The sequence below is a fragment of the Canis lupus genome, chromosome 38, assembly GCF_003254725.2.
Source record: "Canis lupus dingo isolate Sandy chromosome 38, ASM325472v2, whole genome shotgun sequence".
Classification (NCBI taxonomy): domain Eukaryota; kingdom Metazoa; phylum Chordata; class Mammalia; order Carnivora; family Canidae; genus Canis; species Canis lupus.
This window is the reverse complement of record NC_064280.1, coordinates 21460275-21473186: the sequence shown is the minus strand read 5'-3', so window position 1 is coordinate 21473186 and position 12912 is coordinate 21460275. Positions and strand designations below refer to the sequence as shown.

General features: G+C 38.1%; 1 protein-coding gene across 6 annotated transcripts in view; it reads left to right on the top strand.

Annotated features, from left to right (window-relative positions):
- ATF6 (activating transcription factor 6) overlaps nt 1-12912 on the top strand; it is a 197458-nt gene that overhangs the window by 24174 nt on the left and 160372 nt on the right. For all 6 annotated transcript variants that reach the window (XR_007409036.1, XM_025420857.3, XM_025420856.3 and 3 more), the window contains 3 exons: nt 1765-1891; nt 3009-3212; nt 9915-10135. Coding sequence is in view for 5 of the 6 variants with exons in the window: in XM_025420857.3 (XP_025276642.1) it covers nt 1765-1891; nt 3009-3212; nt 9915-10135 (552 nt within the window). In the remaining variant the exon portion in view is untranslated. The remainder of the gene's footprint in view (nt 1-1764; nt 1892-3008; nt 3213-9914; nt 10136-12912) is intronic.

Genomic DNA, 12912 nt, shown 5'->3' with positions numbered 1-12912 from the left:
AAGGCAGAGACACAGGCAGAGGGAGAAGCAGGCTCCATGCAGGAAGCCCGACGTGGGACTCAATCCTGGGACTCCGGGATCACGCCCTGAGCCAAAGGCAGACGCTCAGCTGCTGAGCCATCCAGGCATCCCTTGAAGTTTCTTTTTTAAGAAGTCTTTTTCTGCTTGTAGGCCAAAAAGATATTCTCCTATATTTTTTTCTATTAACTATATGGTTTACCTTTCACATTTAGATTTCTTAATACCTTTAGAATCTACTTTAATATGTGGTGTTAGTTAGAATCTAGTTTTAAATTTCTCTAGGTGAACCAATTTCCCCAGTTGTATCGCCTTTATAATCATTCTCTTAAAGAATATCTTATGTCTTGGGGCTCCTGGGTGGCTCAGTCAGCATCTGTCTTCAGCTCAGCTCATGATCTCAGGGTCCTGGGATTGACCCTGCTCCTGTCAGGCTCCCTGTTCAATGGGGGGTCTGCTTCATGCTCTCCCTCTACCCCTCCCCCCAGCTCATGCTTTCTCTCTCTCTTTCTCTCTCAAATAAATAAAATCTTTTTTTTTTTAAATAAAATCTTTAAAAAAAATAAATTTGACTTTGGTTGACATTTGCATTTCTTTTCATTGAAATGGCTGTTCCAGTCCCTGTCCATTTTTGACAAATATTTCCCCCAGTATATACTTTTTAACTTTGTTTATGGTCTGTTTTTCATTATAAAGTATTTTAACTGTTGTTCACATTTCTTCCTTTATGGCTTCTGGATTTTTTTTAGGGGGCCTACATCATGCTTAGAGTAAACAAGTATTCTCTTAATTATTCTTTTAGTAATCTCATAGCTTATTTTGAAGATGGCATGACGTATTTATGTATGCTTATTGCATTATTATGGCATTTTGACATCTCTTCCTCTCAGAATAGAAATGCTACTTTTATCTTGTGTTAAGCTTCTTTATGCCAACAAAATGAGATCCACTGAATGTTAAAAGACTTGGAAAATCTTATCTTCATACATCTCTATATTAACAACTCACCTATTAAATAAAATAGCCCTGTTTCTTTTAGTGTTTGTCTTTCTTTCAAAACATTTGAGACAAAGGCAACATTAATAAATAAAAAAATAAAAATAGTAAGAATTATTTGTCTTGAGTTTCTTATAAGACTACTGAATAAGAGATTGGGGGAAAGGATATTGGCATCTTATTTTATTTTTTATTTATTTTTAAAGATTTTATTTATTTATTCATGAGAGACACATAGAGAGGCAGAGACATAGGCAGAGAGAGGGACAGGCTCCCTGCAGGAGCCTGATGTGGGACTCTATCCCGGGACTCCAGGATCAGGCCCTGGGCCGAAGGTAGGCGCTAAACTGCTGAGCCACCCGGGCATCCTGGATATTGGCTTTATTTATTTATTTATTTATTATTTAGATTTTTTTTTTGGATATTGGCATTTTAATCATAGTTCTATAACATACTAAATGTATGGCTAGAAACCAAGTAAATATCAAGTGTGTGGGAGGAAATGTAGGAGCAGATCAGTAATTCCCATCTTTAATATGAGAGGATGACATAGGCATCCTCTGTAATTTGAGTTTTTTCCTTTAGTATTGATGGATAATGTTAATTTATCTGTGGTACCTTAGTACTCAGTACATACAGTTTCTAATAATATCATACCTTTGTCTTGAAGTTGTCTTAGCATGCTTTTCTGTTTATGGATCTTGTCTCTAAGCCACTTTCTTTTTTAATGATTATTTTATTTTGCTACAGGAAGAGTTGGATTTGTCGTCTTCTTCCCAGATGTCTCCCCTTTCCTTATATGGTGAAAGCTCTCATAGTCCCTCCTTAGCAGAGCCACTGAAAGAAGATAAGCCCATCATTGGTCCTAGCAAAACTGGTATGACTCCATCTTCTAACTTCTGTTCTTTCTAATTTGGACTGAGCTTCAGTTCCATTTTTTTAAAAGAAAAGATTGGATTAAGTGCATATTTATTAAGCTGGCTTTTTGTTTTTAAAATTGTGGACCTGTTTTCTTTGCTATGGTTAGTTAATGTGGAGAGGAGAGGCAGGAAATCATCTTCTTTGGTTGTCTTTATAGGGGAAAAATGCTTTAACATAGATGTAGGCTTCATCATCTTTGGGACAGAATTCAAAAGATTCAGTTAAAGATACTGATTGTGAAGTCCATTTGGGTGTGACATTTATTACCTCTCAATCTTTAGTGATTTTAGCTATTCTCTTTTACCAGTTCATATATCCCCTTCCCAAAGGGAAGTGTGGTCATTACACCAGAAACCATCATTGTGACCATCAGTGTGGTTAAAAAGGAAGATCTCATTCAACTTCTAAAATCAATGTCATGGGAATGTAATGTATAGCATGGTGACTATAGTTAATAATACTGTGTTGCATATTCGAAAGTTGCTAAGGGAATGGATCTTTTTTTTTTTTAAAGATTGTTTTTTTTTTTTTTAAATTTTTATTTATTTATGATAGTCACAGAGAGAGAGAGAGAGAGAGAGAGGCAGAGACTCAGGCAGAGGGAGAAGCAGGCTCCATGCACCGGGAGCCCGATGTGGGATTCGATCCCGGGTCTCCAGGATCGCGCCCTGGGCCAAAGGCAGGCGCCAAACCGCTGCGCCACCCAGGGATCCCCAGGGAATGGATCTTATGTTCTCATCACAAGAAAGAAATTTGTAAATGTGTGGGATAACAGGTGTTAACTAGACTTCTTGTGGTAAAATCCTTTTGTGATAAAAATATCAAATCTATTGTACACGTGAAATTAATATAATGTTATATATCAATTGTACCTCAAAAAAGGGAGTAGACCTCATATTAAGGACTTTCCTTTAGTCCATTTAGGTGTAGAGAAGCTATGCTTAAACTCCAGGTGAGGACAGTTACTCAGAGGTCAAGATTATGTATAGAAAAAAGTGTATAATAGAATCTAATTTCTAAGAATTGCTTAATTGCTTTTAGATTGATTTGTGTTTTGTTTGGATTTTTTCCAGAAAATGGACTGACTCCAAAGAAAAAAATTCAGATGAATTCAAAACCTTCAATTCAGCCCAAGCCTTTATTACTTCCAGCAGCACCCAAGACTCACACAAACTCGGGCGTTCCAGCAAAAACCATCATTATTCAGACACTACCCACGCTTATGCCATTGGCAAAGCAGCAGCCAATTATCAGCATACATCCTGCACCCACTAAAGGTACCTGAGAGGAATTCGAAACTGCATATGTTTAATTGATGGACACTAAGATTTTCGTCACGTCGTTTGTTTTAGCTCAGGTTATAATATCTGAGCACATGCAGCGTGCCAGGAATTGTCCTTGGTTTTGAGGATGTCGCAGAGATGACTAATATGTGGTTCCTATCCTAACAGAAGAGATAGCTTACCTAGATTAATTATATCTGATACATCTTTTTTTTTCTTCCAGTTTTAATTATGAAAACACCTATCAGGCTTGTTTTATATAACTACTTGTAATGAAGAAGAAAATCCAGGAAACTTTCTTGGTATCATTTTATCTTGAGATTTTTGTGTCCATGATCTTTTTTTTTTTTTTTTAAAGATTTATTTATTTATCTACTCAGAGAGAGAGAGAGGCAGAGACACAGGCAGAGGGAGAAGCAGGCTCCATGCAGGGAGCCCGACGTGGGACTCGATCCCGGGTCTCCACCATCACACCCTGGGCTGCAGGCGGCGCTAAACCGCTGCACCACCGGGGCTGCCCTGATCTCTTGTTTTTAAGGAGAAGTCAGTACATAAATAATATCACAGGTCTAATAGGTGAACTTTGACAATAGGATCAGGCCCTTCTGCAGAGACAGTGTGCTTTCGTAAGCTTGATGTTGAGTGGGAGCATTGTGAAGAGATCTGAACTCTTTGTCTTCATGTAGTTAAGAATGTATGTTTCTATAATTTATCCACCAGATGGCCCCACATACTTGATTCTTCACCAATTGTAGCATTGAAAGAAGTTCATGGTTGAAGATTTGGTAGTGTGCATATACAGGAATTTGCACTTGGAGATGTCTTAGGCTGATTAGCTGTCACTCTCATACTGATAAGTGTATACAGGAGTAAAGGAAAACCTGTTCGATACTCCTTTCCTGGATTTAGGACTGGGTCTCAGTGGCTATGGTTGTAAGCAAACACCAATGTGACCTTTGCTGTCATGGCTATGTTTCCAGCTCTAGATTCATTTCTTTGGAGCAAGAAGGTCAAGTTTTAATGAGAGCAAGGTCATAAATTTACTAGTTACTCTATTTGTTTTGTTTTACTCCAAGGTCATGGACAATATGACATTGATAAAGAGAAGAACTAGGTGGGAGACTGGACAAGTCCATGAAAATCCATCAAGTCTACCAAAACTGCCTCAGACAAACCTGAAATACCTGCCGTTTTAGTACAGGGTCAGAATTGCTGCCTTTTTCGTGTGAAAAATAGCAGTCCTATAGAATGAGTGTTCTCGTGGTCTGTGAATGGATGGATGTTAAATGTTCATGAACCCGAAATAAAATATAAGATTTATTGTATATGTGGATTTTCCTAGGGATAGTCTCCAAAACTTTCATCAGGATCTCAAAAGGGTCTGTGTTTTCCCAAAGGCTAAGAATTTAAACTTGTGAAGAACCTCATTATGGTTCCCATAAGCTCTTAAAGCACAAGTATAATAAAGCAAAATCTGGACATTAATATAGCTAGTCTGTAAAGCAAGGGCCACTCCTCTAAGAATTTGCTCTTAGGAAAAAAAAAAGAATTTGCTCTTAGCAGATCATGCTCAAGTGAAAGAAGACAAACCATTCTTTTCTGAGCAGTTTATCAGGTTCAGGAACCTGAATTATACATTATTCAGAACATCAATGCCTGCCCATTATCTGAAGATAGTACTTATGTTTGCTAATATAAGGCACTTGTGTGTTTTTATAGTATAGTCTAGAGAGTTGGTATTATTATAACATATAGATTTAAGTGTATGTCTTTCATTTATTTGAAATAAAGAGGTTGAGGAGAAATACAGGAGAGACATTTTACAGTTAATCAATGTAAGTATCAGTAGTAAATATTACCATTAAAGAAGAAGGAATTCTTACAGGATCCTTTAACTTGGAAGTAAAGCCCACCGTGGTTTGGCTCCAGTTTAGTTTTCTAACTTTACGTTATAATCACTCCTTTTTATAAACCCAACTTCCTCTTCTAGTCCAACCAATCTGGCCACTGTCCCTTGAATTCTCTCGTTTTTCCTAGTTTCTTGGCTCAGACTATTCTCTCTGCCTGAAACAACTTCTGTAACTAAGTCCTATATGTCCATTAAGAGTGTTAGGAGGAGTGCAGGTGAGAGATGATGATAACTTGGTATGTCAGTGAAAATGGAGAGCCCGGATAGAGAGTGCAGATGTTAAAAAGTGCAGAATTGCAGACTTGGTGATTGGATGGTTTGGAAGGGGGATGAAGGATAGAGAGGAACATATCCTACCTGATGGGCTTTTTGGGTAGATGATAGTGCACATCATTGAAATGGAGGATAGAGGTGACATAACTTGCCCCAGGTCATTCTGCTTCTGAGAGGTAGAGGCATAACAGGTGGTCTGGCTCAGAGTCTGTGTAATTAGTCACAATGCTGTATGCCTCTAAAAGAATGTGGAGATGTGCTTCTTGATCTCCAGAATTCTTATTGGGGAGTTAACATATCTATTTATTTATCTATTTATTTATTTATTTATTTATTTATTTATTTATTTATTTATTTATTATTTTTAATTTATTTATGATAGTCATACAGAGAGAGAGGGAGAGAGAGGCAGAGACACAGGCAGAGGGAGAAGCAGGCTCCATGCACCGGGAGCCTGACGTGGGATTCGATCCCGGGTCTCCAGGATCGTGCCCTGGGCCAAAGGCAGGCGCCAAACCGCTGCGCCACCCAGGGATCCCGAGTTAACATATTTATATAAATAAATAACAGTGACTATGAGAACTAATAAGTTAATAATACAGTAGTGGCCTTATGAAAACTGTTATTATATAGAAATGGAAATTAATAATAATAAGTAATAGCTAACATTGAAGTTCCTGTGGCAGACAGTGTGGCAGACACTGTTATGTTTAAGTGCATTATCTTTTTTTTTTTTTTTAGGTGCATTATCTTATTTAATCCTTACATCAGCTCTGTGAGGATATGTATTATTATTTTTATTTTTAAAGATTTATTTATTCATGAGAGACACACAGAAAGGCAGAAACAAAGGCAGAGGGAGAAGCAGGCTCCCGGTAGGGAGCCTGTTGCAGGACTTGATCTCAGGACCCTGGGATCGTGACCTGAGCCAAAGGCAGACTCTCAACCACTGAGCCACCCAGGTGTCCCAGGATATGTATTGTTACTGTCTTTATTTTATAGATGAGAAAGTTGAGACACAGAGAAATCATTTACCCCAAGTCACATAGTTGTATTATTTTAGACCAAGTAAGCATTCAATAAATGTTTGATACATAGTTTGATATCTTTGAAGAAAATTGAAAAGAAAGAATGCCTATCACAGTCTGTGTCTTGTGAGTCATATGTATGACTATGAGTCATACATAGTCACATATTTAGTGTTGAATCTAGCCATGTTCTGGTAGTTCTGTTAAGGGAGATTTGTATGTAATGTCTAAGGGGATTTTGAGTGTGCTGAAATGGTTTTTCTTTATTACTGTTTTCACACTAGAGACAGTAGTCACCATGTTCAGTTGCTAATTATTTAAGGCCCAAAACAGTCCTTTGCATTGCATTCTGTGAACCCATGAGCCCATCGCAGATCAGTGTTTAGCAAGTCACCATGAGGGTTTTGTTTTCTTGAACACGTTGCAATAGAAGTTTCTCCCCCATTCTGTCTTGAACCCAAGCATGTCTAGAATATTTAGAGGAGCCTTGATTTAGATGCTAAGTAATTTAAGGATAGTTGGGCCCCCTGGGACGTTGATTATGAGAAACAAGAGAGGAGTGGCCTGGTAGGACTGGGAGCTGCACTGGGGACGCAGACCATGCCTCACTGTGGCTCCACCCCTACTCCATGAGGCAGTTTTCTCAGCAAGGAGGTGGTGATAACCAGGCAACGGATAGTATAGACTTGGGCTATTTTTTCTAACTTAGTTTTAAGAACTACTACAAAGCCATTTGCATGTGTTAACTGCAGCTAGAATTATGATCCTTTCTTTGAAATGACTTAATTCTCTACATTTACCACCTCCTTTGCTCTTTGGAATAATCCCAAAGTTCATTGAACAACATGTTTCGTTTGGGGATTTTTTTTTTTTTTTAATTTTTATTTATTTATGATAGTCACAGAGAGAGAGAGGCAGAGATATAGGCAGAGGGAGAAGCAGGCTCCATGCACCAGGAACCCGACATGGGATTCGATCCCGGGTCTCCAGGATCGCGCCCTGGGCCAAAGGCAGGCGCCAAACCGCTGCGCCACCCAGGGATCCCTTATTGCAGCTTTTAAACTGAGATGTGGAAACTGCTTCCATTAATGCTCTTCTCAAAGTATTGGTTTAAGTCAGTGGTTCCCACCCTATAGACTGTGGACTCTAGGGTATAGGAGGTGGGAGTAGTAGCTTTAGACATTTTGCAAGGCATCTGCAAATCTATATATCTGGCAAGTATTTTCTGTAGACTGAATACTTTGTTTTATAGATCTTTGTATTCCTGTTTTTCTAATTTTTGTGGCTACAGTTCAGATTAATAAACTACAAATTTATTTCATTTTTATTTTTATTTATTTTTAAGATTTTATTTTTATTTATTCGTGAGGCATACACACACACACACACACACAGAGGCAGAGATACAGGCAGAGGAGAAGCAGGCTCCATGCAGGGAGCCCGATGTGCGACTCGATCCCTAGTCTCCAGGATCACACCCGAGGCTGAAGGTGGTGCCAAACCGCTGAGCCACCCGGGCTGCCCCTAAATTTTTTTTTTTTTTAAGCTAAAACAGGTGTTCTTAACAAACAGGTATTCTGAAGTATTATTTAGATTTTTAGTTTTTTCTTGATCCTTTGAAGTACTGAGCTCTGTTTTACGTGGGTCATGTTACACTGGAAGTATAATGCTTTTTTTTTCCTTGAAGAATTATAAATATTTATGTAATTTTAGTTGCTGGTTGCTGTAGTACCTTTATTTTGCTAGATAGGCTCAAGCAGCTGTGGATATTAGGGGAGGCTTTTAGCACCTTATAAAATTGCCCAGATCTGAAAGGAAGCATTCAGCAGGCAAGTGAGATTTCTGACAGACCAATTATAAGTTATGAGAGTCTTCTTTAGGTTAATGATACTAATTCTCCTCATATTAGCATAATTAAAAAATTAATGTTAAATATGAAGATTAAGAAAAGGTTTGGAGACCATTTTGTGTGTGTAGGGGGAGTTGGTATTATCTACAGACTAGTGTAGATTACAGATTTATGTTTCCTGTGCTTGTTCACTGTGAATTCATCTCAAATGGTTTTAGCATTTTTTTTAACAAGGGTATTGTGAACAACTTTATAAAAGTATGTACATTTTTAATTAGAGTATAATTAACATTCAGTGTTACTAGTTTCAGGTGCACAATGTAATTGAACAATTCTATACATGACTCAGTGCTCATCACAGTAAGTGTAGTCTTCATCCCCTTTATTTCACCCTTTCCCCTCCCACCTCTCTGCTGGCAACCACCAATTTTCTTTATTTAAAAGTTTGGGGTTTTGTTTTTGTTTCTTTAGGGGCATAGCATGGGGAAATTCGGGCAGTGAGGGGGCGGGAAGCAGCAGAGGGAGAGGGAGAGAGAATCCCAAGCGGGCCCTACACTCAGTGTGGAGCCTGACACAGGGCTCAATCTCATGACCCTAAGATCATGACCCAAGCTGAAATCAGGAATCCAAGCTTAATGGACTAAGCCATCCAAGTGCCCCTAGAGTCTATTTTTGTTGTTGCTTATCTCCTCTTTTTTCGTTTGTTTTGTTTTTTAAATTCCACATGAGTGAAATCATATGGTATTTGTCTCTCTCTGATTTCACTTAGTGCTATACTTTCTAGATGCATCCTTTTTTTTTTTTTTAACAAATGGCAAGATATTCTTTTTTATGGCTGAATAATATTCCATTGCATATATATACACCACATGTTCTTTATCCATTCCTCAACTGATGGATACTTGGGTTGTATCCTTATCTTGGCTATGGTAAATATTGTTGCAAATTTTAACATTTTGATATTTGTAGCCTCTGTCCTTCCAAGTATTGAGTTACTGAATCTCCATTTATAATATATTTTTGGTGCTGTATTTCCAAATCTTATTTATTTATTTATTTATTTATTTAATATTTTATTTATTTACTCATGAGAAACACAGAGAGAGACAGAGACACAGGCAGAGGGAGAAGCAGGCTCCATGCAGGGAGCCTGATGTGGGACTCGATCCTGGGTCTCCAAGATCATGCCCTGGGCTGAAGGCGGGGCTAAAATGCTGAGCCACCCGGGCTGCCCATAAATCCTATTAATTTAAAATACATGTCTCTCAGTGTTCAGTATAAAAGGTTTATTATTTATAATATGAAAAATACTTTTTAGCGCAAATACATTTCAGTGGCTAATAGAGAAATCTACGTATGACTTAGGAAGTTTGATATGGATATAGTTAAGAAAAAAATTGTAATACATTGTTAATGATAATTTCATAGGGAACACATTTAGGTTGGTTTCATTAAAAACAAGCAACAAAGGTCACTGTGCGTGTGTGCTGCTATTGATGATATTTTAACTGGTGGTTTTAAATCCCCTCTCCGTGTCTTCCTCCTCTCATGTGCACAGGAAACCTAAATGTTAAACACTGTCCTTTGCCATAATGGTTACGCACACTCTGATTCCTTTCCTTTTGTCTCCATTGCAGGTCCCACCGTAGTGCTCTCTCAGCCCGCCATGGTGCAGCTTCAGGCACCTGGAGTTCTGCCCTCTCCTGCCCCTGTCGTTGCTGTTGCTGGGGGTGCCACACAACTACCTAATCATGTGGTGAATGTGGTCCCGGCCCCTGTGGCAAACAGCCCCGTGAATGGAAAGCTCTCTGTGACTAAACCTGTCCTACAAAGTACCATGCGAAGTGTGGGCTCAGATGTAAGTGTTGGAACTTAGTACTTTATCATATCTGATTTAAGAAAACAAAGCCAAAACACACTGTTTTGTTGCTTTGTTTTTGCTTTTTAAAATCTGTTATATTGCCTCCAATAAAAGAATGTGCTGAGATTGCACATCCATTATTTGGTGGCAAATTATTCTGTTAGACTTTAAGTGAAAAGGTTTTAAAATGTCTGAAGTTGTTTGATAAAAAGTGACGTATGCATACTTTCCTCTGGAACTCCTTCTTTCAAACCCTCTTCTCACATTGTTCAAGGCCCTCCCGCAGCCCAGTCAGACAATGGTATTTTCCAAGACTCTTTCATGTCTCCTGATTGAAATATTTTTGGCAATTCCCAGATAAGAGTCTGTAGACTATTTTTTTTTGTCAGGGTTTATATTTATCTTCTCTTTTGACTTATTGAAGGGTTTTCAGCACTGCATAATGATGACTTACTACTCTTAGTTCTGTCTCTTAATGATTAGTTGGTATTTTCCCATCTTTGCAAATCTTTAGGTTTTCTAGCGTGTCAGAGGGTTTTTAAAAGTAATTTATAAATCGCAGAAAGTTTCCTAAGACCTGTCCTCCTTAAAGCCAGTTACAGCATTTGCCAGCTAATCCTTGCTTTCTTTAAAAGTGATACAAAAATATCTCACAGTGTGTATTAAGTAGTAAACGAACATCAGGGACCTAAAGTTTAATGAAAGAGTCAAATAATCATTCTAACAGTGAGTTCTCTTAAATTGTTACTGGCAAGGCAAACCTGTATGTGTTTTCTTTAAAATAAAAGTAGACATTACTGGTTGTTAATATTGCTAAGTTGATCTTTTCTTTAGTTGTTGTGAAGTTCTTTAAAAATTTTATAAGTTATTAAGGTTATTGCAATAACCTGCTCTACCATTTATCTATCTATCTATCTATCTATCTATCTATCATCTATTTATTTATTTTTTACCGTAATTTATTAACTAGCATGTTAGTAGCCCTGTAGTGAAATTGCTCCACTGTTGCATAAACACAAGTAAGTAATCTCCGTCAACAATATTTTAAAGACCCATAATGAAGGAATATTGTCACCAGAACAATTGAAGGTCTACAATAATTCCCATAGTTTATACAGGTTTTGAAAGCTGCGTACCTAGAGTACGCAGCTCTTCAAAGTAGTACATTGAAGGTCTACAATAATTCCCATAGTTTATACAGGTTTTGAAAGCTGCGTACCCAGACATGGAAGAAAATTAGTGTCAGATGAGAATAGACATGGATTGTACAGGATTAGCCTTGACTGTAAATGTTTATTTTGAGGACTAGAGAAGATAAAGTGTAGTGATTGTGGTATAAAGGGTGCTAAGACACAGTATGTGTTTCAGTTGAGGTTGAAATGATGTGATGCTGAGATTTGCTTAAAATAGTTGGGGACAGGGCAGCCCTGGTGGCTCAGCGGTTTAGCGCCACCTTCAGCCCAGGGCATGATCTTGGAGACCCCGGATCAAGTCCCGCGTTGGGCTCCCTGCATGGAGCCTGCTTCTCCCTTTGCCTGTGTCTCTGCCTCTCTCTCTCTCTCTCTCTCTCTCTCTGTGTGTGTGTGTCTCTCATGAATAAATAAATAAAATTAAAAAAAATAGTCCGGGACTTTTTCCTCATCCGGGGTGAGGAGCCCAGGATGGAGGAAACAAGATGGGCAAAATGTTGATAATCATCAAAATTGGGTGTAATCTTTCCTTTTGGTATGTGGAAAAATTTCCATAGTAAGTAAACAACAACAAAAGTCCAAAATATCCTGTGCTATTTTCAATTAAAAAGTTATACAGCCAATAAAAGAAAGGGTATGCTTTTCATAGGAGAGTGAGACAGATAAGAATGATGGAAGAGGATTTTTAAAATTTCCTTTTATTAATCCACTTTAAATTATGAATTTGAATGTTTCTTCTGTGATACTCCCAAATGGAACTAGCAACAGAAAATATTCAAAGTTGCCTTTTTTTTTTTTTAAACATCCATCTATTTATTTTAGAGCGAGAACATGTGTGTGTGCACACATGCATGCATGCGAACGCAGGGGAGAGGGGCAGAGGGGGAGAGAGGGAGAAAGAAAGAGAATCTCAAGCATACTCCCTGCCAAGTGTGGAGCCTGGTGTGGGACTTGATCCCACCACCTGGAGATGATGACTTGAACTGAAATCAAGAGTCAGACGCTCAAGTGACTGAGCCACCCAGATATCCCTCAAAGTTGTATTTCTATCATGTTAGGATATTTAAAATATTTATTATGAAATCTCTTAAATATGAAAAAAAGGTAAAGACTAATTAGAACTTAAAAGAATGTAGATCCACAGTATGTCATAGTTGTTAACAATATTAATGTAATGTTAGTCTGTATTTGTAGCTTTCTAACATCTGACCGTGGGACAGTCCAGAGGAGCATGGCTAGGGTGGGGAAAATGTCTTGAACTATGTCCTCAGTAGAGGAATGGTTTAAGGGTTGGAATGACTCTGTAAACTGAAGAAGAGAAAAAAACACTGAACATAGATCTGGGAGTGGATTCAGGACAGGTTGATGTGTGGAAAACAGGAGGATTTTTCTGGGTTATTCCACAGGACTCAACTAGAATAGGCACAGATACATTATAGGAAGGTTTCCTCTCATTGTAAAATTCTTTGATCAGGTCATTGTATTTAAAAACAGGAAGAAGCCTTTTTTTCTTTTTTCTTTTAGGCTAATATCTGAATAATGAGCATCTTAATGTTGGCCTTCTTCATTGTAGTCTGCTGACCC